Genomic DNA, 27,759 nt, shown 5'->3' with positions numbered 1-27,759 from the left:
CTGGATGACTGAATGCTGGATGACTGAACGCTGGATGACTGAACGCTGGATGACTGTATGCGGGATGACTGAACACTAGATGATTGTATGCTGGCTGACTGAACACTGGACGCTATCTGCTCTCTTCTGCATACACGAGCTCACAGATGCACATGATTGGCTATTGTCACTGTGATTGACAGGGGAGAGAAAGTATACCCCTCCCACCAGAGAGAGGATGGCCAATTTTGCTCCCTTGGACCTCCTGGCCACGGATGGCTGTGTCATTGTTGATTCGAACTTGTGATCTTTTTATACCTTTTTACATTGCCACTTGAGAACCCTGAAATGTCCTTTAATAGACTAAATACAAATTCTGGTTGTGCTGTTACTGGAAATGTATTAACTTCTACCAACTGGTAACAGTAAATCTACTGTGCGTAAGGCCACAACACACCACTGGGTTGTTGGTTATTTTCCTACATCATTACATAGTTGGCTACATACATATAAGGGGTGCCAATAATTCTACAGCTGAGTGTGTGTGTGTGTGTGTGCAAGTTCTTATTAATTATGTCGATATTATTCATATATATATATATATATATATATATATATATATATATATATACACACATATATATATATATATATATATATATATATATATATACACATATATATAAATTGTTATTATGAATTACCTTTGATTGGGGCGGAGCTTATTATAAGGGCCTCATCGGCTACTCTGTGGTACACACGTTGCCACGCCCCGGTGTTAACCGAAATATATATTGCATCGTTGCTCTTTCACACATAACCCGCCGCACGCGCACACACACACACACACACACACAAATCCTAGCAACTACAACCCAACAAGTGTGCGCGTGCTGCGGATTGGATGCGCGCGCCGTCGCCGAGCCAAGCGACTACTGCGCCGCGGGCTCCTCCCCCATTTCGCAGCGGTGTATGGAAACGGCACAACACACACACACGCACGCACGCACACACATGCTCAGCGCGCGCAGGGAAACGCGCCAGATGTTACTTATACTCTGCACGTGCGGGGAAAACCGGACCGTAATGGCACGCGCGTTCATTCCTAACCCAGCCTAGATTCAAATGATGATAACAACAATTAGTATTATTATGTAAACAATTCTAGGTGCGTTTATTAAAGGCGAGGCCGTCATGGTGCACACCGGGATCTGCGTGAACGGATGATGACACCGACCGCGACGTCACGAGACCGTAAGTCGCACGTGAAATTGATTTCCACGCCTGATTAACACGCCGTGATTTGTGTCTGCCGCGCGTTTCCAGGCATTTACAGTGTTGCATATGACTTGTGCTCATGTTCAGGTTTTCGGATCATGCTAAGCTGCTAGGCTACAGATGACCTGCATGCATTTTATTTATTTATGTATTTATTTGTTTAGAGGAAATTGCAAACATGCATTTCCGGCTTCGATGTCATCCACCTGTGGGTCAAGGCCAAGGGCATCCTTTGGCATGGTATTTAAATAATAATGAATAAAAACCTTGTAGTTAGATGTTGTATCTAGATGGTTCATTTACACCTGGATGATTTTCCTGCTCAAACAGATGTGCACAATATATCGGTTAATTATCGCAATATTCTTGGCCTTTTGCAAAACTGATCCACTGCAGAAAGGCTGCAGTATGCAAATGAACCTCGGGCAATATTTTATTGCATGCTGTAGCTAAATCTCCTCATCCTGACCAATGTGTTAAATTGTAGACATTTAAAGAGGGGTTCGAGCTATTATTGCTACTTTTAGATACTTCATTTTTTGCCTTAGAACGTTTCTTTCCATCTCGTGATATTCCTCTGTGGATCTATAATACTAAAACAGTAAAATAACATTAATAATATAGCGCTGTATTCAGAATCTACGACAGTATTTATGTGGGGAAAAGTTACACATATTCAGAGTTGTGTTACACACCTTGTGCAGCTGAGGTTGCCAGATTTTTCTGTCAGACAAGGACATTATGCCTTTTTTTTTTTTTGTAAATTTGTTGTCAATTATAATACGGTGCCATACAAAATCAGGACGCAATGTGAAAATGAAAAACAGACCATTTTAATACGATATAATTCGAAGGTGGGGCGTGCTGAAATAAAGCGAGGACACCGCTAGTTTCGTAGTTGTAATCATTGCTGCAAATTTGGTTTAGTGTCACAACATGGCCTCCATGCAGTTGCGTTATGGAGCAGCTTTTAATAAAAACCTAACACTTGATCCAGCGATCTTCGCGAGTAACCGTGGATACGGGGAGCCTTCAGTGTTAGCGCTTTGTATATCGCTTTTCAGATCATAATGTTAGTGTTTTAGAAATGTTTCTAAGGTATTTTGCGCACATTTTGCAGGTTAGCGTTAGCTGTTTTTAAGACTAAATTCCCATCCCGTTGTAATGCTGAGATTTGTACGTCTAACTAGCTGTCCAGTCCGTGCGTTAGTTCGCCGTGAACGAGCGCGCCCTTTTCTTTGAAGTGTCCGAATTGAAGCGAGTTATTCATTTTGCACACAATCGCGCGTATTGTTCATTCATTCTCCAAAGACGAACAGCGCGCTCGCGCTTCTGTCGTGCCTGCATTTTTGCTTTGTTTCATTGAGCTTTGTTTCGTCTTTAATGAAGTCGGCCGCGGGCCTACACACCGCCGTGATTTGTGAAACTCTGTTGGCTGTACGTCTGAGAGAAGGCGGGACGCTTCGTGTTACAAATACTTCTTAATTCAAAGAGCAGCTTTGAAGCAGTGCACGCTCCTGAATTAGCCCCAGTCTCCCAGTCAGGACATTAGTGTTAGGGTTACGTCATATTAATTTGCATATGTTAATTATTTACGCAAAGCTGAACCGCTTTGGGAGTCTGATAAACTGATTTCCGAAAAAAACAACAACAACAAAACGAGATGACTGCTTATAGCTACTATAACATAAGTGATAACAGGAAGTAACTTATTTCACAACATTAAATGTAACTATAAATGGATAAAAAGCACTAATTAAAGAAATCGTTCTTCAAGTTACTACCGCAAAGTTGACTGTTTTCCAATAACTGCTCAGCCTGAAGTGCTGAAGTTCCTCATTGACGACTGATTTTTATTGTCACGTTGTACGTTTTAACCATTTATAGTTACATTTATTGTCATGGAAACGAGTTGGTTCCTGCCATCACTTATCACTTCTGTTATAGCAACTTATCTGATTTTTTTTTGTTTGTTTGTTCCCCCCAAAATGTATTTATTTATTTTATTGTTTTACTGGGACGCACGCCATTACCGAGCACTGACTCCGGAGACTCCTTCTATATCAACAATTCTACATTATTCTTTGTTAAATAACATTTTAAAATGTAATAAAAAAATTTTATGCGATTACGTGGAGGCCTTGTGAATGCGCAGTTACTATAGAAATGATCATGTATTACAATAAGTGCATTAATCTAGAGGTTCTAAACGGTTGTAATTTGGCCCGCAGCTGTATCTAATGTCTGAAAGAATGAATCAAGACCTTCTGACCAATCAGATTCGAGAATACGATGAACACCTGGATTATTAAGTGCTATTCAAAGAGCTCGATGCTAAACACCAGCACCGTTTGTTTTTTTGATGAACATCTTGAAGGACTTGAACGGAGTTTTGGATTGTATGTGAGGTGATCTCAGCGAGTATTGAGTGTAGTTCTGTAGAGCTGGAGGACTTCCTGAGTGAGATCAGAACAGCCTCATGCACAGACAGGGGAGATAAATATGTGGATTGCATAAGAACATCTGTTTTTCTTGCTGTAAATGCTGTTTTTGTTTTGGATGTCGTCAGTATATCCAGCTGAGGGTCTTATGAAACATATAACAGAAGAGAACAAGAGACTCCTTCATCTGGCCGTGTGAGGGTCTACTGTCTCTCTCACACACAGACTTGTGGCAGAAGTTCCAGTATCTCAGAGTGTCGGAGCTGCAGCAGCACATTGTGGGGGTCTGAGTGTAAACTCCCTCCCAGTGGAAGTGCACACTCCTTATAATCACACACTTCTCTCTCTCACTCTCTCTCTCTCTCACTCTCTCTCTCTCTCTCTCTCTTTCTTACTATCATATCATTCTCTTTCTTCTTATTCTTTTTTCTTTCTCTTTCAGAATCATATAATTTTCTTTTTTTCTCTCTTTTTCTTTTTCTTTTTCTTTCTTTCCTAGAATCATATAATTCTCTTTTTGTTTGTTTGTTTGTTTCTTTCTTTGTCCAATCTTTATTAGACTCATCATTCTTTCTTTCCTTCCTTGTCCTTTCTTTCTACTTTCCTTGTCCAATCTTTCTTTATTAGACACATAATGCTTTCTTTCTTTCTTTTATTGTCCTTTCTTTCTTTCTTTCTTTCTTTCTTTTTCCTTTTTATTTATTTCGCCATTACTTCAGTCACAAACACATTTTGTATCTTTCTTTCTTTCTTTCTTTTATTGTCCTTTCTTTCTTTCTTTCTTTCTTTCTTCCTTCCTTCCTTTCTTTCTTTCTTTCTTAGACACATATAAATTTATTTCTTTTTCTTTCTTTCTTTCTTTCTTTCTTTTTCCCTTTTATTTATTTCACCATTACTTCAGTCACAAACACATTTTTTATCTTTCTTTCTTTGCCAATATTTTTCTTTCTTTGTTTCTTTCTTCCTTCCTTCCTTCCTTCTTTCCTTTGGATGGTATAAGGGTGCCAAAACTGTATACGAAAGTATAAATAATGCCAAAATAACTGGCGGTCAGAGTGGAAAAGTGTATGTTGGACAGGATGCCCTCATGCTAACAACGTCTCAGCAACCAGCTGGGTTTATAATCGTACTTTATCCAGCTGTTACAAAACGTGTATAAATGCGCGTCACATCTGCAAGTCCAGTCCACGTCCGTATCACACTGCACGTAACATCTGTTTACAGCTGTAGTGAACTTATTTGGAGATGTAGTAATGTCAGTACAGTCTAAAAATAATACTGTTATATTATCGGTGTACGGAAAACAATCGATCGAACAAATCCAGCGCCTTGTCTTCCCACATATGAAGATAAAATGCTAAATATATTTATGAAAGGAAAATTCTGATAGCCTGGACACTGAAAGAAAATTGTGATTGCGACACAAAGCACATCCTGCGTCATAGTTCACTTTTAGAAAAGCCTTCTGAGATTCTTTTCTGCTCACCAGAGTGTAAAAAGAGTGTTGTAAAGAGTAGTTATTTAAGTTACCGTAGCCTTCCTGTTAGCTTGAACATGTCTGTCCATTCTCCTTTGAGCTCCTTCATCCACAAGGTGTTTACACCCACAGAACTGCTCCTTCATCCACAGAACTGCTCCTTCATCCACAAGGTGTTTACACCCACAGAACTGCTCCTTCATCCACAGAACTGCTCCTTCATCCACAAGGTGTTTACACCCACAGAACTGCTCCTTCACCCACAGAACTGCTCCTTCATCCACAGAACTGCTCCTTCATCCACAGAACTGCTCCTTCATCCACAGAACTGCTCCTTCACCCACAGAACTGCTCCTTCACCCACAAGGTGTTTACACCCACAGAACTGCTCCTTCACCCACAGAACTGCTCCTTCATCCACAGAACTGCTCCTTCACCCACAGAACTGCTCCTTTACCCACAAGGTGTTTACACCCACAGAACTGCTCCTTCATCCACAGAACTGCTCCTTCACCCACAGAACTGCTCCTTCACCCACAAGGTGTTTACACCCACAGAACTGCTCCTTCACCCACAGAACTGCTCCTTCATCCACAGAACACTGCTCCTTCATCCACAGAACTCTGCTCCTTCACCCACAGAACTGCTCCTTCATCCACAGAACTCTGCTCCTTCACCCACAGAACTGCTCCTTCACCCACAGAACTGCTCCTTCATCCACAGAACTCTGCTCCTTCACCCACAGAACTGCTCCTTCACCCACAGAACTGCTCCTTCACCCACAGAACTGCTCCTTCATCCACAGAACTCTGCTCCTTCACCCACAGAACTGCTCCTTCATCCACAGAACTCTGCTCCTTCACCCACAGAACTGCTCCTTCATCCACAGAACTCTGCTCCTTCACCCACAGAACTGCTCCTTCATCCACAGAACTGCTCCTTCACCCACAAGGTGTTTACACCCACAGAACTGCTCCTTCATCCACAGGACTGCTCCTTAATCCACAGAACTGCTCCTTCATCCACAAGGTGTTTAAACCCACAGAACTGCTCCTTCATCCACAGAACTGCTCCTTCACCCACAAGGTGTTTACACCCACAGAACTGCTCCTTCACCCACAAGGTGTTTACACCCACAGAACTGCTCCTTCACCCACAGAACTGCTCCTTCATCCACAGAACTCTGCTCCTTCACCCACAGAACTGCTCCTTCATCCACAGAACTCTGCTCCTTCACCCACAGAACTGCTCCTTCATCCACAGAACTCTGCTCCTTCACCCACAGAACTGCTCCTTCATCCACAGAACTGCTCCTTCACCCACAGAACTCTGCTCCTTCACCCACAGAACTCTGCTCCTTCACCCACAGAACTCTGCTCCTTCACCCACAGAACTGCTCCTTCACCCACAGAACTGCTCCTTCACCCACAAGGTGTTTACACCCACAGAACTGCTCCTCCATCCACAGAACTGCTCCTTCATCCACAAGGTGTTTAAACCCACAGAACTGCTCCTTCATCCACAGAACTGCTCCTTCACCCACAAGGTGTTTACACCCACAGAACTACTCCTTCACCCACAGAACTGCTCCTTCACCCACAGAACTCTGCTCCTTCACCCACAGAACTGCTCCTTCATCCACAGAACTCTGCTCCTTCACCCACAGAACTCTGCTCCTTCACGCACAGAACTCTGCTCCTTCACCCACAAGGTGTTTACACCCCCAGAACTGCTCCTTCATCCACAGAACTCTGCTCCTTCACCCACAGAACTGCTCCTTCACCCACAGAACTGCTCCTTCACCCACAAGGTGTTTACACCCACAGAACTGCTCCTTCACCCACAGAACTGCTCCTTCATCCACAGAACTGCTCCTTCACCCACAGAACTGCTCCTTTACCCACAAGGTGTTTACACCCACAGAACTGCTCCTTCATCCACAGAACTGCTCCTTCACCCACAGAACTGCTCCTTCACCCACAAGGTGTTTACACCCACAGAACTGCTCCTTCACCCACAGAACTGCTCCTTCATCCACAGAACTCTGCTCCTTCACCCACAGAACTGCTCCTTCATCCACAGAACTCTGCTCCTTCACCCACAGAACTGCTCCTTCACCCACAGAACTGCTCCTTCATCCACAGAACTCTGCTCCTTCACCCACAGAACTGCTCCTTCACCCACAGAACTGCTCCTTCATCCACAGAACTCTGCTCCTTCACCCACAGAACTGCTCCTTCATCCACAGAACTCTGCTCCTTCACCCACAGAACTGCTCCTTCACCCACAGAACTGCTCCTTCATCCACAGAACTGCTCCTTCACCCACAAGGTGTTTACACCCACAGAACTGCTCCTTCATCCACAGGACTGCTCCTTAATCCACAGAACTGCTCCTTCATCCACAAGGTGTTTAAACCCACAGAACTGCTCCTTCATCCACAGAACTGCTCCTTCACCCACAAGGTGTTTACACCCACAGAACTGCTCCTTCACCCACAAGGTGTTTTACACCCACAGAACTGCTCCTTCACCCACAGAACTGCTCCTTCATCACAGAACTCTGCTCCTTCACCCACAGAACTGCTCCTTCATCCACAGAACTCTGCTCCTTCACCCACAGAACTGCTCCTTCATCCACAGAACTCTGCTCCTTCACCCACAGAACTGCTCCTTCATCCACAGAACTGCTCCTTCACCCACAGAACTCTGCTCCTTCACCCACAGAACTCTGCTCCTTCACCCACAGAACTGCTCCTTCACCCACAAGGTGTTTACACCCACAGAACTGCTCCTCCATCCACAGAACTGCTCCTTCATCCACAAGGTGTTTAAACCCACAGAACTGCTCCTTCATCCACAGAACTGCTCCTTCACCCACAAGGTGTTTACACCCACAGAACTGCTCCTTCACCCACAGAACTGCTCCTTCACCCACAGAACTCTGCTCCTTCACCCACAGAACTGCTCCTTCATCCACAGAACTCTGCTCCTTCACCCACAGAACTCTGCTCCTTCACGCACAGAACTCTGCTCCTTCACCCACAAGGTGTTTACACCCACAGAACTGCTCCTTCATCCACAGAACTCTGCTCCTTCACCCACAGAACTGCTCCTTCATCCACAGAACTCTGCTCCTTCACCCACAGAACTGCTCCTTCATCCACAGAACTCTGCTCCTTCACCCACAGAACTGCTCCTTCACCCACAAGGTGTTTACACCCACAGAACTGCTCCTTAATCCACAGAACTGCTCCTTAATCCACAGAACTGCTCCTTCATCCACAAGGTGTTTAAACCCACAGAACTGCTCCTTCATCCATAGAACTGCTCCTTCATCCACAGAACTGCTCCTTCACCCACAAGGTGTTTACACCCACAGAACTGCTCCTTCATCCACAGAACTCTGCTCCTTCACCCACAGAACTGCTCCTTCATCCACAGAACTCTGCTCCTTCACCCACAGAACTGCTCCTTCATCCACAGAACTGCTCCTTCACCCACAGAACTGCTCCTTCACCCACAAGGTGTTTACACCCACAGAACTGCTCCTTCATCCACAGAACTGCTCCTTCATCCACAGAACTGCTCCTTCATCCACAGAACTCTGCTCCTTCACCCACAGAACTGCTCCTTCACCCACAGGACTGCTCCTTCATCCACAGAACTGCTCCTTCATCCACAGAACTGCTCCTTAATCCACAGAACTCTGCTCCTTCACCCACAGAACTGCTCCTTCATCCACAGAACTCTGCTCCTTCACCCACAGAACTGCTCCTTCACCCACAAGGTGTTTACACCCACAGAACTGCTCCTTCATCCACAGAACTGCTCCTTAATCCACAGAACTGCTCCTTCATCCACAAGGTGTTTAAACCCACAGAACTGCTCCTTCATCCACAGAACTGCTCCTTCATCCACAGAACTGCTCCTTCACCCACAAGGTGTTTACACCCACAGAACTGCTCCTTCACCCACAGAACTGCTCCTTCACCCACAGAACTGCTCCTTCATCCACAGAACTGCTCCTTCATCCACAGAACTGCTCCTTCACCCACAGAACTGCTCCTTCATCCACAGAACTGCTCCTTCATCCACAGAACTCTGCTCCTTCACCCACAGAACTGCTCCTTCATCCACAGAACTCTGCTCCTTCATCCACAGAACTGCTCCTTCATCCACATAACTCTGCTCCTTCACCCACAGAACTGCTCCTTCACCCACAGAACTGCTCCTTCACCCACAGAACTCTGCTCCTTCATCCACAGAACTGCTCCTTCACCCACAGAACACTGCTCCTTCATCCACAGAACTCTGCTCCTTCACCCACAGAACTGCTCCTTCATCCACAGAACTGCTCCTTCACCCACAAGGTGTTTACACCCACAGAACTGCTCCTTCACCCACAGAACTGCTCCTTCACCCACAGAACTGCTCCTTCATCCACAGACCTCTGCTCCTTCACCCACAGAACTGCTCCTTCATCCACAGAACTCTGCTCCTTCATCCACAGAACTCTGCTCCTTCATCCACAGAACTGCTCCTTCATCCACAGAACTCTGCTCCTTCACCCACAGAACTGCTCCTTCACCCACAGAACTCTGCTCCTTCACCCACAGAACTGCTCCTTCACCCACAGAACTGCTCCTTCACCCACAGAACTCTGCTCCTTCATCCACAGAACTGCTCCTTCATCCACAGAACTCTGCTCCTTCATCCACAGAACTGCTCCTTCACCCACAGAACTGCTCCTTCACCCACAAGGTGTTTACACCCACAGAACTGCTCCTTCATCCACAGAACTGCTCCTTAATCCACAGAACTGCTCCTTCATCCACAAGGTGTTTAAAACCCACAGAACTGCTCCTTCATCCACAGAACTGCTCCTTCATCCACAGAACTGCTCCTTCACCCACAAGGTGTTTACACCCACAGAACTGCTCCTTCACCCACAGAACTGCTCCTTCACCCACAGAACTGCTCCTTCATCCACAGAACTCTGCTCCTTCACCCACAGAACTGCTCCTTCATCCACAGAACTCTGCTCCTTCATCCACAGAACTGCTCCTTCATCCACAGACCTCTGCTCCTTCACCCACAGAACTGCTCCTTCACCCACAGAACTGCTCCTTCACCCACAGAACTCTGCTCCTTCACCCACAGAACTGCTCCTTCATCCACAGAACTCTGCTCCTTCACCCACAGAACTGCTCCTTCACCCACAGAACTCTGCTCCTTCACCCACAGAACTGCTCCTTCACCCACAGAACTGCTCCTTCACCCACAGAACTGCTCCTTCACCCACAAGGTGTTTACACCCACAGAACTGCTCCTCCATCCACAGAACTGCTCCTTCATCCACAAGGTGTTTAAACCCACAGAACTGCTCCTTCATCCACAGAACTGCTCCTTCACCCACAAGGTGTTTACACCCACAGAACTGCTCCTTCACCCACAGAACTGCTCCTTCACCCACAGAACTGCTCCTCCATCCACAGAACTGCTCCTTCATCCACAAGGTGTTTACACCCACAGAACTGCTCCTTCATCCACAGAACTGCTCCTTCACCCACAGAACTGCTCCTTCATCCACAGAACTCTGCTCCTTCACCCACAGAACTGCTCCTTCATCCACAGAACTCTGCTCCTTCACCCACAGAACTGCTCCTTCATCCACAGAACTCTGCTCCTTCACCCACAGAACTGCTCCTTCATCCACAGAACTCTGCTCCTTCACCCACAGAACTGCTCCTTCACCCACAAGGTGTTTACACCCACAGAACTGCTCCTTCATCCACAGAACTGCTCCTTAATCCACAGAACTGCTCCTTCATCCACAAGGTGTTTAAACCCACAGAACTGCTCCTTCATCCACAGAACTGCTCCTTCATCCACAGAACTGCTCCTTCACCCACAAGGTGTTTACACCCACAGAACTGCTCCTTCACCCACAGAACTGCTCCTTCACCCACAGAACTGCTCCTTCATCCACAGAACTCTGCTCCTTCACCCACAGAACTGCTCCTTCATCCACAGAACTCTGCTCCTTCACCCACAGAACTGCTCCTTCATCCACAGAACTCTGCTCCTTCACCCACAGAACTCTGCTCCTTCACCCACAGAACTCTGCTCCTTCACCCACAGAACTGCTCCTTCACCCACAAGGTGTTTACACCCACAGAACTGCTCCTCCATCCACAGAACTGCTCCTTCATCCACAAGGTGTTTAAACCCACAGAACTGCTCCTTCATCCACAGAACTGCTCCTTCACCCACAAGGTGTTTACACCCACAGAACTGCTCCTTCACCCACAGAACTGCTCCTTCATCCACAGAACTCTGCTCCTTCACCCACAGAACTCTGCTCCTTCACCCACAGAACTCTGCTCCTTCACCCACAGAACTGCTCCTTCACCCACAGAACTGCTCCTTCACCCACAAGGTGTTTACACCCACAGAACTGCTCCTTCATCCACAGAACTGCTCCTTCATCCACAGAACTGCTGCTTACTAGACGTTTTGGGTTTTTTTTGCACCATTCTGTTTAAACTCTAGAGACCGTGTGTGAAAATCCCAGGAGTTTCCGAAATACTCAAACCACCCATCACCAACACCCATGCCATGGTCAGTCACTGCGTTCATACCTTTTCCCCCTTTCTAATGTTTAGTCAGAACATTAACTGAAGCTTTTGACCTGTATCGGTGTGACTTTATGAATTGCGCTGCTGCCACATGATTTTCGGATTGGACAGTTTCATGAATCAGCACGTGTGCATGTGTTTCTATTAAAGTGGCCGGTAAAATGATATATACATCTATACAATTCTAACCATAGAGTGCAAATGATATTTTCAAACAACCCTAAGCAAACCTTTTTATTTTCATCTTTGTACGTCTGCCTTATTAACATCACTCGCTAACTATGCCCAGTTAGCAAGACCTCATTCACCAACCACCATTTTGCTAGCCTGGTATTATTAGCGTAGTTATTATTATCATTAGCAGCGTTGGCATATTTTTTGCCGGGTGAATTTGTCTCTTGAATATAGAGTTGCTCGACTTATCCCAGATTTTCCAGGGTTAAGGATGACCCACTTCATTTAGTGCTGCGTGTGCAATGAGTCAGCACTTTTCAAAATGTGCTCATAAAGCTGTACAGTCTGCTTCGCTTCACTGTGGCACAAAGCATACACACACACTAGATAGATAGATAGTTAGATAGATAGATAGTTAGATAGATAGATAGAGCTCCCTACTGAAAAGAGATGTCTGTTTTTGGTAAAGCCTGGCTGGAATGAACTGTGCTGGTGAAAAAAGTGGTCAGTCCTCCATTTTAAGTCGATCCAAGCCCACCATTTTGAGTCCATGTTTAGTTTATTATCGGGTGTCTTGTCATCTTTACTACGATTCTTTAGGGGAAATTCTTTAGTTACGAACATGTTCTGTTGATATATTTTTAAACCACAGCACTATTGAATTGAGGATTCTGATTGGTCGGAAGGCGTTGGTGAATTTTCTAGAACAGCAGATCTGACAGTAGTGCAGCTGTAGTAACAAGTCATTCACAGAAGCTCCATATATATGGAGACGATCCATATATATATATATATATATATATATATATATATATATATATACACGTGTATATATATGTATATGTGTGTGTGTGTGTATGTATGTGTGTGTGTATGTGTGTATATATATATATATATATATATTATAAAACGAAACTCTAATAATGAACATTTATTTAAATAAAATTTTTTCTCTGTAAGGAGAGGTTTATTTCACATTTATGGAAGGAGTCTCCAGTGTCAGCGCTTTGTAGCAGTCAGTTTTCCGACATCTTCAGGACAGACTGTAAAGTGTTTGTTTTGGAGTTTGTTAACACGACAAATGAACCATAAGCATAAATGTATATAATTAATAATTTAAAATAATAAGGGGGGGGTGATCACAGGCAAATCGTTGTGGTGAAAGAGGAAGAAATCAGACGTGCTGTTTGTGGTTGTGGTTCGTGTTTGTTACCCAGATGAGGACGGGTTCCCTTCTGAGTCTGGTTCCTCTCAAGGTTTCTTCCTCATATCATCTCAGGGAGTTTTTCCTCCCCACCGGCTCGCTCAATAGGGATAAATTCACACACTTAAAATCTCTATCCTGTGTTTATATGTTTCTGTAAAGCTGCTTTGAGACAATGTCCGTTGTTAAAAGCGTTTTATGAATAAAATTGAATAGAATTGAACGTGACACGGGGACAGTGTTATTGCTAGCGCAGCTACATTGCCGTACAATAGGATAAATGTTGTAAGATTCACATCCCCACTTTCCTAATCATAGTCATTTCCTTTTCATAGTCATACTAATGAAATGCACAGCCTAGAAGTAGAGGAGAGTTTAGTCCAAACGTTGGACTCGGAGATCCAGAATGCATTGCAGCATGAGTAATGGAAGAGGCTAGGAGATGACGAGCATGATGGCGGAATTGGTATGAAAGTTGAAGTTACAGATGAGGAGCTGAGAGAGCTCGGATGACTTAAACGAATAAAGCGCCGCTGCATCACTCCCTTTACATAGAGATGAAGAGACGAGCTAAATCCCACTGACAGCGCTATCAGCAGGTAGAACACGGGGCATCGTGGGTAATGTAGGAAGCCATTAACCAAAGTGAAAATGTCAATCAGTATTAGTTAATACTAAAATAAAATAGTCTTAAAATTCTTGGACATCATTGGATGTTCATTTTAAAGATAAATATGTGTAAAACTGTGGATTTCTCCTGTTTTCTTCTTCGCTCTTCTGTCTCAGTCTCTCAGTGTGTGTATGGAGTTGTTTTTTTGTTAGTGTGGCGTCAGGGTTGTGACCTTGGCTGATGATGGTGCCAGTTTGTGATGGAGTGTGTGTATGTTTGTGTTTGTGTGTGTGTGTGTTGGGTGGGGGGAATTCCGCTGATGTCATGACATATCGGTGAGTGTGTATGTGTGTGTCTTTTCCCAGCAGGGCGGCTGCTATGACAACAGCACAGCAGCGACCCTCAATTTACACCCCAGAGCCTCTCAATATACACACACACACACGCACTTGTTCTTCATTGTGTTTTGTAATTACAGTGTATAAGAGGTGAGTGCAGTGTTGTTATTCCTCACACATTTCCTTCTTTCTCATTTGGTCTTGCTGTCAGTGTGGAGTTTCGTAACTTTCCCCTGGATATCCGCGTAGGTTTCCTCGGGGTTCACCGGTTTCCTCCCACCTCTGCTGATTGGCTACACTAAATTGCACCCCAGGTGTGTATCCATGTGTAAATGTGTGCGTGCGTAGCGTCCTGTTTAGGGTGTGTTATAGTTAGAATGGGTGAATGTTTGGAAATTTGAATTCCAGCTGCCAGATTATGATGTCATAATGGCCGTTAGTGCAGCTGACCAATCAGCAGCTTCGTTTAAACTCGCATGTAGTGGAAGTGCACACTCCTTATAAATATTTTCTATCTTTCTTTCTTCCTTGATATTTAAAAAAAAATTATTTAATTATTCCTTCAGTCACAAATTCATATTTATCTTTCTTCCTCTGCTAATATTTTCTTTCTTTCTTTCTTTCATTCTAGCTGTTTTAAAAAAAGATTTCATTACTTCAGTTACAAATTTTCTTTTTTTTCTTTCTTTTGTTCTTCTGTTCTTCCTGTTTTAAAAAATAATTTCATTACTTCAGTCACAAACACATTTTTATTTTTCTTTCTTCGTCTGCCAATATTTTTTTCTTTCTTTCGTTCTAGCTGTTTAAAAAAAAACATTTCATTACTTCAGTCACAGAAAATTTCCTTCCTTTCTTTCTTTCTATCTTTCTTTGTCTTTCTTTCATTCGTTCTTTCTTTCTTTCTGCCAATATTTTTCTTTCTTTCTTTTTCTTTTTTTCTTTCTTTCTGCCAGTATTTTTCTCTTTCTTTCTTTCTTTCTTTCTTTCTTTCTCTTTCTTTCTGCCAATATTTTTCTTTTTTTCTTTCTTTCTTAAAAACCACAGTCCTGGGAGTGAAGTCTTCATCCTGGTTGTCTTTTGTTGAGGAGCCCTTTGAGGGAACTGTGTTTCATCACTTCAGTTTAGAACGAGCCTACAAATACAGTGAGCGTTTCTCCCCTTCAGATTGCCCTGAGACGGTTCATCACCTGACAAGACTGCACCAGTTATTTCCTGAACACCGAAGCAGTGCATGATGGGATATTTATATTGTACCATTAGTGATAATGATGATAATCTTCCTTTGTTCAGCTGTTCCTGTAAGTGTCCAAATGTTCTATGGGTTATCCATGTGAAACTGCATTGTTCTCTCTAGTGTGTGTGTGTGTGTGTGTGTGTGTGTGTGTGTGTGTGTGTCATATTTGCATGTCCACACAGTGTGTGCTCTGTCTGGATAAGAGAGTACATTAGAGGGAACAGAGGGCCCTGTTAATACACACACACACACACACACACACACACAGCAAGTGCAGTGGAGATGATAAATTGCAAACAAACAAGTAGAGGTTTACAGAGAATAAGAGAGAAGAATGGGCAGATTGACTACTAAGAACAGTGAACTGAAAAAAGAGAGAGAGAGAACAGAGAAAGATATAGAGATGGGGAGATAAAGATATTGATGGGAACTGCTTTTTTAATTTTATTTTAATTATAGATAGATAGATGGGTGGAGGGGTGGATGGATAGACCGATGGGTAGATAGAACGATAGGTAGGTAGATGGGTAGATTGATAGATTAATAGGTAGGTATGTAGATGGGTAGATATATAGATAGATGGGTAGATAGGTAGGTAGATGGATAGACAGATGGGTAGGTAGATAGGTAGATACAGTGTCTCACAAAAGTGAGTACACCCCTCACATTTTTGTAAATATTTGATTATATCTTTTCATGTGACAACACTGAAGAAATGACACTTTGCTACAATATAAAGTAGTGAGTGTACAGCTTGTGTAACAGTGTAAATTTGCTGTCTCCTCAAAATAACTCAACACACAGCCATTAATGTCTAAACCGCTGGCAACAAAAGTGAGTACACCCCTAAGTGAAAATGTCCAAATTGGGCCCAAAGTGTCAATATTTTGTGTGGCCACCATTATTTTCCAGCACTGCCTTAACCCTCTTGGGCATGGAGTTCACCAGAGCTTCACAGGTTGCCACTGGAGTCTTCTTCCACTCCTCCATGACGACATCACGGAGCTGGTGGATGTTAGGGACCTTGTGCTCCTCCACCTTCCGTTTGAGGATGCCCCACAGATGCTCAATAGGGTTTAGGTCTGGAGACATGCTTGGCCAGTCCATCACCTTCACCCTCAGCTTCTTTAGCAAGGCAGTGGTCGTCTTGGAGGTGTGTTTGGGGTCGTTATCATGCTGGAATACTGCCCTGCGGCCCACTCTCCAAAGGGAGGGGATCATGCTCTGCTTCAGTATGTCACAGTACATGTTGGCATTCATGGTTCCCTCAATGAACTGTAGCTCCCCAGTGCTGGCAGCACTCATGCAGCCCCAGACCATGACACTCCCACCACCATGCTTGACTGTAGGCAAGACACACTTGTCTTTGTACTCCTCACCTGGTTGCCACCATACGCTTGACACCATCTGAACCAAATAAGTTTATCTTGGTCTCATCAGACCACAGGACATGGTTCCAGTAATCCATGTCCTTAGTCTGCTTGTCTTCAGCAAACTGTTTGCGGGCTTTCTTGTGCATCATCTTTAGAAGAGGCTTCCTTCTGGGACAACAGCCATGCAGACCAATTTGATGCAGTGTGCGGCGTATGGTCTGAGCACTGACACGCTGACCCTCCACCCCTTCAACCTCTGCAGCAATGCTGGCAGTACTCATACGTCTATTTCCCAAAGACAACCTCTGGATATGACGCTGAGCACGTGCACTCAACTTCTTTGGTCGACCATGGCGAGGCCTGTTCTGAGTGGAACCTGTCCTGTTAAACCGCTGTATGGTCTTGGCCACCGTGCTGCAGCTCAGTGTCAGGCTCTTGGCAATCTTCTTATAGCCTAGGCCATCTTTATGTAGAGCAACAATTCTTTTTTTCAGATCCTCAGAGAGTTCTTTGCCATGAGGTGCCATGTTGAACTTCCAGTGACCAGTATGAGGGAGTGTGAGAGCGATGACACCAAATTTAACACACCTGCTCCCCATTCGCACCTGAGACCTTGTAACACTAGCAAGTCACATGACACTGGGGAGGGAAAATGGCGAATTGGGCCCGATTTGGACATTTTCACTTAGGGGTATACTCACTTTTGTTTCCAGCGGTTTAGACATTAATGGCTGTGTGTTGAGTTATTTTGAGGGCAAATTTACACTGTTACACAAGCTGTACACTCACTACTTTACATTGTAGCAAAGTGTCATTTCTTCAGTGTTGTCACATGAAAAGATATCATCAAATATTTACAAAAATGTGAGGGGTGTACTCACTTTTGTGAGATACTGTAGATGGATAGATAGATGGGTAGATGGATAGACAGATGGGTAGATAGATGGATAGATAGATAGATGGGTAGATGGGTAAGTAGATAGATGGATGGATGGATGGATGGATAGATAGATATGGAACAGTGAGAGGATATAAAGATATAAAGCTAGTGTTGCTGTGCCTGATGCGTCCCAGAGCAGGTTACTTCACTTCAGGCAGAGGGCCAGAAAAATGCCTGAGAGCTTTTGACAGGAGCGAGAGAGGAGTAAAAAGCGAGAGAGAGAGTGAGATGGAGGGAAGCCTTGTGTTTGGATTTCTCACCGAACTTCAAAGAGAATTTTCTCTCATCCATAATTGATCAGGCTCAAGTGTAACACACTCATGATCTTCAGCAGTGTGTGAAGATGAACATAGCTGATACCGTGTGTGTGAGAAAGAGAGGGAGCGAACCAGCAAGCCGACGTGCACAAATGACAGGCAATCATTCCAGACAGACACGTGGTTGACAACAGCAAGAAATAAATGACAGAAAAGGGGGATTTTTTAAAAAGCCGGATGACTCTGCTCTCAAAACAAATCTGTCAACATATTACAAAAAGAACAAGTCACAATAACTTTCAAATACTGAAAATATATTTGCCAACAATTTCCCTATAAAGCTAGCTAGCTAACTTACAGCTACCATGAAAAAAAAGTACCTCAGGTTTGCACTTGTTGCTACAATAAGAGATCGGGGGATGGGCAGTGCTTTCTGATTGGGGTGTGTTTATGGTCTACAGAAACTGCACAGAAATGGAAGAAGCTGAGGAATGAGAGAGAGAGAGAGAGAGAGAGAGAGAGAGAGAGCGATGTGAAAACTGATGTCTCTCTCTCACCTTGGAGACAGGGGAAAGTATAGCTATCAGGAAGCTATGAAGTATATTCATGCGTCAGCTTGTTCTGTTTAGGGGGTGGAGATAAATGGCAACCCTAATTAGCATTAATTCCGCCCTCAATTATATTCCGTTCTTAAATTATATGTTTAATGTGCATTATTATAGCTGATCTGATACTGCTTCATCCAGTACGAGATTGACACATATTTCTAAAACTGTATATAGCAATATATAATTTTTGTTATATAATTTGACAACATTTTGTACACTGTATATTTGCATGGCTAATCCCATTCCCGCCCACTCATGAATAAAATTGAACAAATCCCGCCTGCTCCTGCAGATAGTTTGAATCACTCTTGAGACGTTCTGATGAACTACTGTGGCATACAACTCTATGAGGAGTGTCTTCATCACTTAGTGGCATGTTACACTGAGAAGCCTACTCTATTGCCACGTGAGCATCTTCAGGTTCTACAAGATAAATATTTCCCTTCTCAGTGCAGCAGATGTCACTGAATACCTTTCTAATTAGTAATGGGTGCCAATTTCCTCAAGGAACTGTAGCAGATGTTATGGTATATCTTGGTATTACTGTGGTTCTATGACCCCCTGAACAACCACCAGGGATCATTGGTTCCACCAGGCCTATCCAGCAAGAACTCTTTTGCAGGGAACAATGGCTGTATTAAAGCAGTATTTATTGCAAACACTGCACCATAGATCACTTGTGCAGCATCTGCTCCTTGTGATTTTCAGCATCCCAGGCTTCTATATATGACAAATGGCTGTACAATAGATGGTAACATTGGTACACCCAGATGACATTTGGGATACAACATTTAAATGGTTATCTTTCTGTGTCTGATGCTTTTTCTCCACTGTTTCTCCTCTTTCTCAGGTTATGGTGACTCCGTAAAAGCCAGAGGAACACAGTTGCACACTCAGGATCAAGTCCTCTGAGGTTAATACAGTATGCTGATGACATCCTTGCCACACAACAGGTAGTGCGCTTCATGAGCAGGGAATCCTCTTTATAGCTATGGATATGCTGTTTTTATCCTGCTTTTGGACATGGCATCATAGATCATAAGAATTAAATAAAGCTATGCATTTATTTTTAGTACCTGCATAAAAAAAAAAAACATAGAAAAGTGCCAGTCCTAATCTGTAAATATGGTGTTGTATGTGTTTCAGAATTTGAATTATGGGTAACGTGGAGAGCCAGTATGGCAGCCACAGTTTCTATGGCGACCGTGAACGACAGTTGTCACGGAAGCGAGTGTCCCGATCGTTGCGTCTATCGGGGAAGCAGTCGTACCGGAGAAAACCTGAGCACCGTAACTCGGAGACAAGCACACGCTCCAGCAGCACTCCCAGCATCCCACAGTCGCTTGCTGAGCATGGCCTGGAGCCGTTTGACGACGCTGATGCACTGCCGCACTTCAGCTCCCCCATCTGGGTGGACCGGGTGGCTATGAATCTGCGGCCTATGAACTTCCACAAGGATTCAGCTCACGAGCCGTGTAACAACACTTCAGCTAACATTCCTGCTGTTGATGCTGACAATGAGCAAAGTACGCAGGACACCTCCAAGCCGCCAGATGGCGCCGGTTCTTTCAAGAAAAAGCGTTCCAAATCTGCAGACGTTTGGAGAGATGACTCTTTGGAGGTATCTCTGTCTGATGCAAGTTTGGAGCGCTTAACAAGCACAGAAGATCTCACGGACAATGCTAACATCACTGATGTCACCCGTGCTAACTCGCTGGGTGAGCTTTACACACCGCAGAGCTACGCCAAGAAACGCCACAAGGGTGGAGCTGTATGCAGAGACAGTTTGGAGGACAAGATGCTGTCTCCATGCGAGGATGATGGTGCCACCTATGGAGCTTTCACACTGCCCTGCCGCCGATCTCATTGTCTGTCAGAAGGTTTGACCAGTCACCAGGCAGCAATGCCAGGGAGACGGGCACAAACCATACAAGTAAGCTTCAGTATTTCAGTGAGTTATAATTTGGTTAAAATGATCTTGACAAGATAGTGTTTAGATAGAGTTTACTGACAGTAACAGACAGGTTACTGTCTGTGCAGAGGTTTGCAGACGAATGTTGTACCTGTATGTTTTAGCTGAATATTGTATTTGAATTTTGGAGTTGAATGTTGTAGGTGGATTTTGTAGTTGAATGCTGTGGTTGAATGTTGTAGCTGAATGTTGTATTTGAATTTTGGAGCTGAATGTTGCAGGTGAATTCTATAGCTGAATGTTGAATTTTGTAACAGAATACTGTAGCTGAATGTTACAGCTGAATGATGTGGATGAATTTTATAGTTGAATATTGCAGTAGAATTTTGTACTTGAATATTGTAGTTAAACGTTGTAGCTGAAAGTTGTAGTAGAGTTTTATAGTTGAATATTGTAGTTGAATTTTGTAGCTTAAATTTTGTAGCTGAATGTTGTGGTTAAATGTTCTAGATGATTTCTGTAGCTGAATATTGCAGTTGAATTTTGTACTTGAATATTGTAGTTGAATGTTATAGTTGAATTTGTTCTTGAGTTTTACAGATGAATATTGTAGTTAAATGTTGTAGGTGAAAGTCGAAGTTGAATTTTATAGCTGAATATTATAATTGAATCTTGTAGCTGAATGTTTATCTTGGACAAACAGAATAACTTTTTTGCTTACCCAGTTTGGTATAATTACATCCCCTTCGTCTCCTCTCCCAGTTTGAAGCTGGAATTGTAATATGGATGCTGGAAGAATTTAAATACTAGCAGTGTCATTTGAAGCAAATATGCAATTTAACTGAGGTATCACTTGTTATCTGCCCTAGCCTTGTCACTTCTTCTTCCATGCAAAAAACCCAAACTCATATTTGCTGTAAGGAGAATTTTGTGTACAGTGTGTTTTAGCAAAGTGTCTAAAATGCTGAGCTGCAGTCATGCAGTTCAAATAATATGACCTCAAGATAGTTAAGACATTCACATCGGCAAGCGATGACAGCTGACCATTTCTTTTCTATGTTTATTCATGCTCCGTGACAGCGGCAGGTGAGATTTGAATTGATTTTCTTAGTCCTATTCAAATTAGATGTAAATCCAGATGGGTGGCTCAAATGATTCTTCGGACCAATCCTGGTGGTGTGTGTGGTCTAAACGTTTCTTTACTTCCCCTCGCACAACTTTAGTTCCTTCCTATTTAGTTCCCATTTAAGTGGTCAGTACACACCCAGAAAAGACAAACTACAAGCGACACGAGCGACCTGTGGCTTGCTGGTGTGAACCTAGGGTAAAGAGAGCAGCTTGAAATGGACTACATTTAATACAACACATTTTGCTGGGATTTGAACCAGTACCTTTGTGGATGAATCCTGCAGCATGCCCGGTGGGGATGATGCGACATTGTGACTGTGCTTGGTACCTTTTTGACAAGCTTTCTTTTTTTCTCTGGTTCAGGAGACACATGTCTGTGTGAGCTGCTTGCTTCCTTTCTCATGCTAATGAGCATAGTGACATGGGAACACAACAGAAAATATGTGTGTGTATGTGTGTATGTGTGTGTGTGTGTGTGTGTGTGTGTGTGTGTGTGTGTGTGTGTGAAAGAGAGACAGAGACAGGGGGAGAAAGAGAAGCATTTCAAAGTTTGCTTGAGATTATTCATGTCTGAAAGAAAGTTTTTGTGTGTAGTTGCAGTATTTGTGTTTGTATTCCTTAGTCACTGGAAATGAATAGCATGCTAAGTTGCCTGGTTGGGTCATGTGACCCTGGGTAGATGCTGGGTTTGGTGGGTAATCTCCCATCAGCCCTTGCCAGCAGTGTTGGGAGCCATTGAAGTGCTCAGACACGCTGCGTCCCAAATATGATCAGTTTTCAGAGCTTAAGATGCTCCCTACTGAGAAATCAACACGCAACCCGAAAGAGCCGGCGGAAGCGGTATGAGAAGTGCTGAGGAAGTGTGGGATTGAGAGACAGACAGACAGATGTACATGTATGTGAATGCAGCATGTCTCTGTCTCCGTTTGTACAGGACGTGACAGTAGGGGACATCATTGAGCTGGAGGACAGCGGGATCGATGGCTTGATTGGAGACGGTGGTGTGTGTGAGCTCCCGTCTCGCCGTTACAAGGCCCTGTCTGTGTACTCCACACCAGCAGGGGGCAGTGGAGACACACCTGACTCTGGCGTGCAGGTATTACAGGAAAACCACTTTTAGTACATTAAACTGCAATGTAACATACTTTACACCATGTGATTAACACCACTAAACAGCAATTAGAAAAACATATGACATGGATTTATGCGGAAATAAATCATTTTTAGGCTACAGTGTGTGGAAATGATTCGAAAACCACATGATGTGTTTTCTTTTTTTTCCTTCTCTTATTTTCTCTCAGAAAAGGAGCAGAAGGAAAAAACCCCACAACTTTATATAATGCTAACAAAGTCCGTATTGTCTTCTGTAAGGTGGGGTGGTGGTAGAAAAAACACAAGCAATGTAAAATTCTAGCAGTAATAATTAATGTGTGTGTGTGTGTGTGTGTGTGTGTGTGTGTGTGTGTGTGTGGGTCTAGAATGTTATTTAAAAACAACGATATCATGTAATTTATTGATGAGGAAGCAAAACATTTGCCGAAACAGCTGTGATATTTAAGCATTGTGGCATTCTTCACATCTGTCTTGTCTTTTATTTGCTAATAACGGGAAGCTTTGTTGGACGTCATCGCTTGGATAACTTGAAACTCCAGCATGACGTAACAAAATCCTACGAAACAGAATTAACACGATCTGTTGAATCACTTAACACAGGGCGTGTACGAGAACTTCCGGCAGGAGCTGGAGAAGAGCGGCTGCAGGGCGGAGACTCCGGAGGAAGGGGCGTCGGCTCTAAGTGACGAACTGAGCTCGGCCAATCAGACGGAGGCACTTGCCGGTGTGACCGAAGGCTGCGTACGCAAAGCCGGCCGTCTTAATGTGAAAAACCTGCTCGTGCACAAGAAGAACAAGAAGGTGGAGCTCGCTGCTCGTCGCAAGTGGAAGAGCTACTGGGTCTCGCTAAAAGGTGCCGACATTTAGGGCTGTCACGTTTTTGGTGCCAAATTTGCACATTATGTTGACGTGTTCTTAACTAGAATTTATCCACGCAACGTCAAATATTGGTCTCAAGGTACAAATTCATAATACATCATGAGTTCTTCTTCAACAGCTAACAAATAACTAAGATTGAGTCATTTGGTATGTGTGTTAGTGAGCGCTGTAACCGTGATGGTGAAGAATTCATGACAGACACCAGCCTGCACTTCTCACCGTTGGCCACTGGAGAGCAGAAAAGCTTGCTTAAATCAGAGGAATTGGACATGCGTTTATATACACAAACACGTGTGTCTTACTATCCTGGTGGGGTCCTTCCATTTACATAAATATTGACATGTACCGCTGATTATTAAGGTCAAAACAGTTAGATATTCCGATCCCTGTTTGATTGTTTGGTCCCCACCAAGATATAAAAACTTGCCCTCGTACAATTTCAGTATAATGTAAAGACTAGGGTTACTGATATTATGTTGTTGTGTCTACCCATTGTGCCCCTTTTCCCAGGATGCACTCTGTTTTTCTATGAGACGGACGGGCGTTCGGGAATCGATCACACCAGCATCCCAAAGCATGCCGTCTGGGCGGAAAACAGCATCGCACAGGCCGTTCCTGAGCACCCAAAAAAAGATTTTGTCTTCTGCCTCAGCAACTCAATGGGAGACTCCTACCTTTTCCAGGTAAAATAATATTTCTTAGGCAGCGATCTTCATAAATAATAAAAGTACAATAAAGTGAGTTATTGATTTAAACAGTACATAGTGTATTCCTCCATCTCTCCGTCTTCACTTCCACCTCAACTATTCAACTTTCTGTGGCACACCATCTTTTTCTTTCACACTCAGGTGACCATTCTTCAGTCTTCCTCTTTCTGCACCTCATCGTCATTTCTCCATGTTCTCCTTCCACCATACAGTATTTAACTCATTCCTGGTTCTGAACCTCATCCTCATTTCTCCATGTTCTCCTCCCACCATACAGTATTTAACTCATTCCTGGTTCTGAACCTCATCCTCATTTCTCCATGTTCTCCTCCCACCATACAGTATTTAACTTGTTCCTCTTTCTGAACCTCATCCTCGTTGCTCCATGTTCTCCTCCCACCATGCAGTATTTAACTCATTCCTCTTTCTGAACCTCATCCTCGTTTCTCCATGTTCTCCTCCCACCATGCAGTATTTAACTCATTCCTCTTTCTGAACCTCATCCTCGTTTCTCCTTGTTCTCCTCCCACCATCTTTAACGCATTCCTCTTTCTGAACCTCATCCTCATTTCATTTCTTCATGTTCTCATCGCTGCATGTTTACTTCATTCCTCTGCTTGTACCTCATCCTCATGTATCCATGATCTGCTCCCTGTACCTTAATCTCATTCCTCCTTTAACTCCTCCACCCATCTTTGCATTATTCTTCCATTTGTAAAACATCCATCTGTGTCTTCATTTTTACAAATGTCTACCATTTCTGCCACCACATTCACATAATCTCTCCTTCAGCATTACCTCCTCCATCTTTACATCCCACCATGTTTGCTTCTCGGCTTTTTCTTTACTTTTTGCTTATCCACTAATCACACCATGGGACACCTCCCAGGCCTGATTGACCATCCCTCCATCTTTATCTCATCCATATGAGTCATCCCTGTGCCTCATTCTTATTTCCTTGCCTTTTCCTCATTCATGAAGCACTTCTACTTATACACTCTCTGTATTTACTGGGAACACACTGTATACACCTGTATATCTGTCTCTGTAAAGACATGTAGTCAGACAGAGGTGGAGAACTGGGTGACAGCGATCCACTCTGCATGCGCGGCCGCCGTTGCTCGGCAACATCACCGCGACGACACGGTACGCTTCCTGCGCTCTGAGATCCGAAAACTGGAGCAGAAGATCGACATGGATGAGAAGATGAAGAAGATGGGAGACATGCAGCTGGCCTCTGTCACCGATACCAAGAAGAGGAAAACCATTCTGGAACAGGTAAAGTTGGAGGAGGAGGAGCTAGAGGGAGGTGGGGCTAAATGGTCTTAGGCAGGAGATAAAGGCAAGACTCTCTAGAAACCTTAGTTGGAGAGATCGAAATGAAGGAGGGGCTGTATGGAGGAGGATCTACTAATATTTTCCTGTCTTTCTGTCCCTGTCTCTCTCTCTGTCAGATCTCAGTGTGGGAGCAGAATCTGGAGTGTTATAACGTGGACTTGTTCCGATTGAGGTGTTATTTTTGCAGCCTGCAGGGAGAGGAGCTGCCCAATCCGAAGCCTCTTCTCTCAGTGGCCTCACGCTCTACCAAACTCTCCATGGGACGTCTCGGCTTCTCGGTGTCTTCCTTCCACGCTCTGGTGATCATCCCTCCACCCTTAAATCATCTCTCCGTTTCTGCATCTTTACCTTCCCTTCATCCACTAAACTCTCCACGGGCTTCTCCGTCTCCACTTTACATACTCTGGTGACCATCTCTTGATCTTCACCTTACTATTTCTTCTGTCCACTTTTACCTGATCCTCATCCCCCTGTCGTTACCACTTTCCTTCATCTTTACCTTATTACTTAGTGTATGACCCTAGATCCACAAAACTCTTGATAGGAGTCTTTTGTCTGAAGATCCAGAAACTGGACAATTAAAGGCAGTGCCAAAATTTGTCACAGCATGACCAGTGAGAGTCCACATCTGTCACAAGTTGGGGCAATACTGGTGAACCTTCAGGCTAATTTGGCCTTGGACATATGGAGATGGGGAACTATCCTGAATTGTATGAACATGTGCCTGGCATATCCTGCAGTGCAGTGGTGGCTCAGTGGTTAAACTTCTGGGTTGCTGATCAGAAGCTTGGGAGATCAAGTACCAGCACTGCCAAGCTGCCACATTTGTGGCCTTTAACAAGGTCCTTAACCCTATCTTCTCCAGGGGGTGTCATATCATGGCTGACGATGATCCCTGACCCTAGTTTCCTGGGGAAATTGCACCTCTAGTTGCTGGGTTAAAGGATGTCTCTAAATGTGCTGTACAATCAAGTGGGTTTGTTCCGGTTCTGACAAAACCAGAAACTTGCATATCGATCCCCATCCCTACTTCTTTTCCTTAACCTCATCTACTTCCTTATCCTGAACTCCTCCTTATTTCACTCAACTCTCCATGGGACACCTCAGCTTCCTCCTCCTTGACCCTTCATCTTTATCATACTTTATCCTTCCATCCTTACCTCCTCATGGGACACCTTGGCTTCACTGTGTCCTTATTCTATGCCACACTGACTATCCCTCCATCTTCCCCAGACTCTTTACTTCCATCCACCCCCTCTATCCACACCTCATCATTATTCCCCCACATTTACCTCTTCCTCATCCAATTCACTCTCCATTGGAACCGTCTGTCTCCTCCTCCTCCCAGGATCTGACGTATACCTCTCCATCTTTTCCTCATCCTCATCCATCCATCCATCCAACTACTAAACTCAATGGAATATTGGTTTCCCCATCTCCTATTTTTTTTTTTTTACCACAGTCCTCCTTCTTTATTTAATCCCTTGTTTTTCCCTTCTTTACTCCCTCGTCCTTCAATCTTTACCTCCTTGTCATTGCTATATTTTTACCTTATCCTTATCTTCTAATCTAATTATTTAACTCTATCCTCCTTCAATATCCTTTATATCTCAATTTTCCGTTCTCTACCTCCTTCATCCTTCAATATTTTCCTCCCCCCATCCCTCCATCATGACCTCATCCTTATCCACCCATCTAATTACTCATTTCCATGGAGTCCTTCGGTTTCTCCTCGTTCCACGTCCCTCAATTTTTCCTTCTCTGTGCCTTCATCCTTCAATGTTTACCTTCTCGTCGTCATCCTTACATCTTACACCACCCTTATCCACCAATCCAGTTAACTCTGCTCCATGAAATTCCTCAGTTTCCCCGTCTCTTCCTTCCGTATCCCTTCATGTGTATCTCACCCCCCCACCCCTCCATCTTTCTTATCCTTCCATTTTTCATTCTCTACCCCTTCATCCATCAATGTTTACCTCTTCCTCTTCCTACATCTTTACTTCATCCTCATCCTTACGTCTTCCCTCATCCCCATCTCTCCATCTTTCTCCACCAACTCTTACTCAAGTCTGTGGAATCCCAGAGTTTCCCCATCTCCTCCTTCTATATCCCTTCATCTTTACCTCATC

The 27,759-nt window shown here is 44.0% G+C and overlaps 1 protein-coding gene across 1 annotated transcript; it reads left to right on the top strand.

Annotated features, from left to right (window-relative positions):
- The first annotated feature begins 988 nt into the window (after positions 1-988).
- Positions 989-26,154, top strand: LOC128621330 (rho guanine nucleotide exchange factor TIAM1-like). The gene is made up of 8 exons (XM_053647030.1): positions 989-1,233; positions 19,404-19,506; positions 19,700-20,486; positions 22,528-22,689; positions 23,307-23,559; positions 24,096-24,268; positions 25,346-25,570; positions 25,747-26,154. Exons 3-8 carry the CDS (start codon positions 19,710-19,712, stop codon positions 26,038-26,040), a joined length of 1,884 nt encoding a protein of 627 aa, XP_053503005.1. The 5' UTR covers positions 989-1,233; positions 19,404-19,506; positions 19,700-19,709; the 3' UTR covers positions 26,041-26,154.
- Positions 26,155-27,759: the final 1,605 nt, after the last annotated feature.

This window comes from Ictalurus furcatus, chromosome 17 (genome assembly GCF_023375685.1).
Source record: "Ictalurus furcatus strain D&B chromosome 17, Billie_1.0, whole genome shotgun sequence".
NCBI lineage: Eukaryota > Metazoa > Chordata > Actinopteri > Siluriformes > Ictaluridae > Ictalurus > Ictalurus furcatus.
This window is presented reverse-complemented; position numbering and strand designations above follow the sequence as displayed.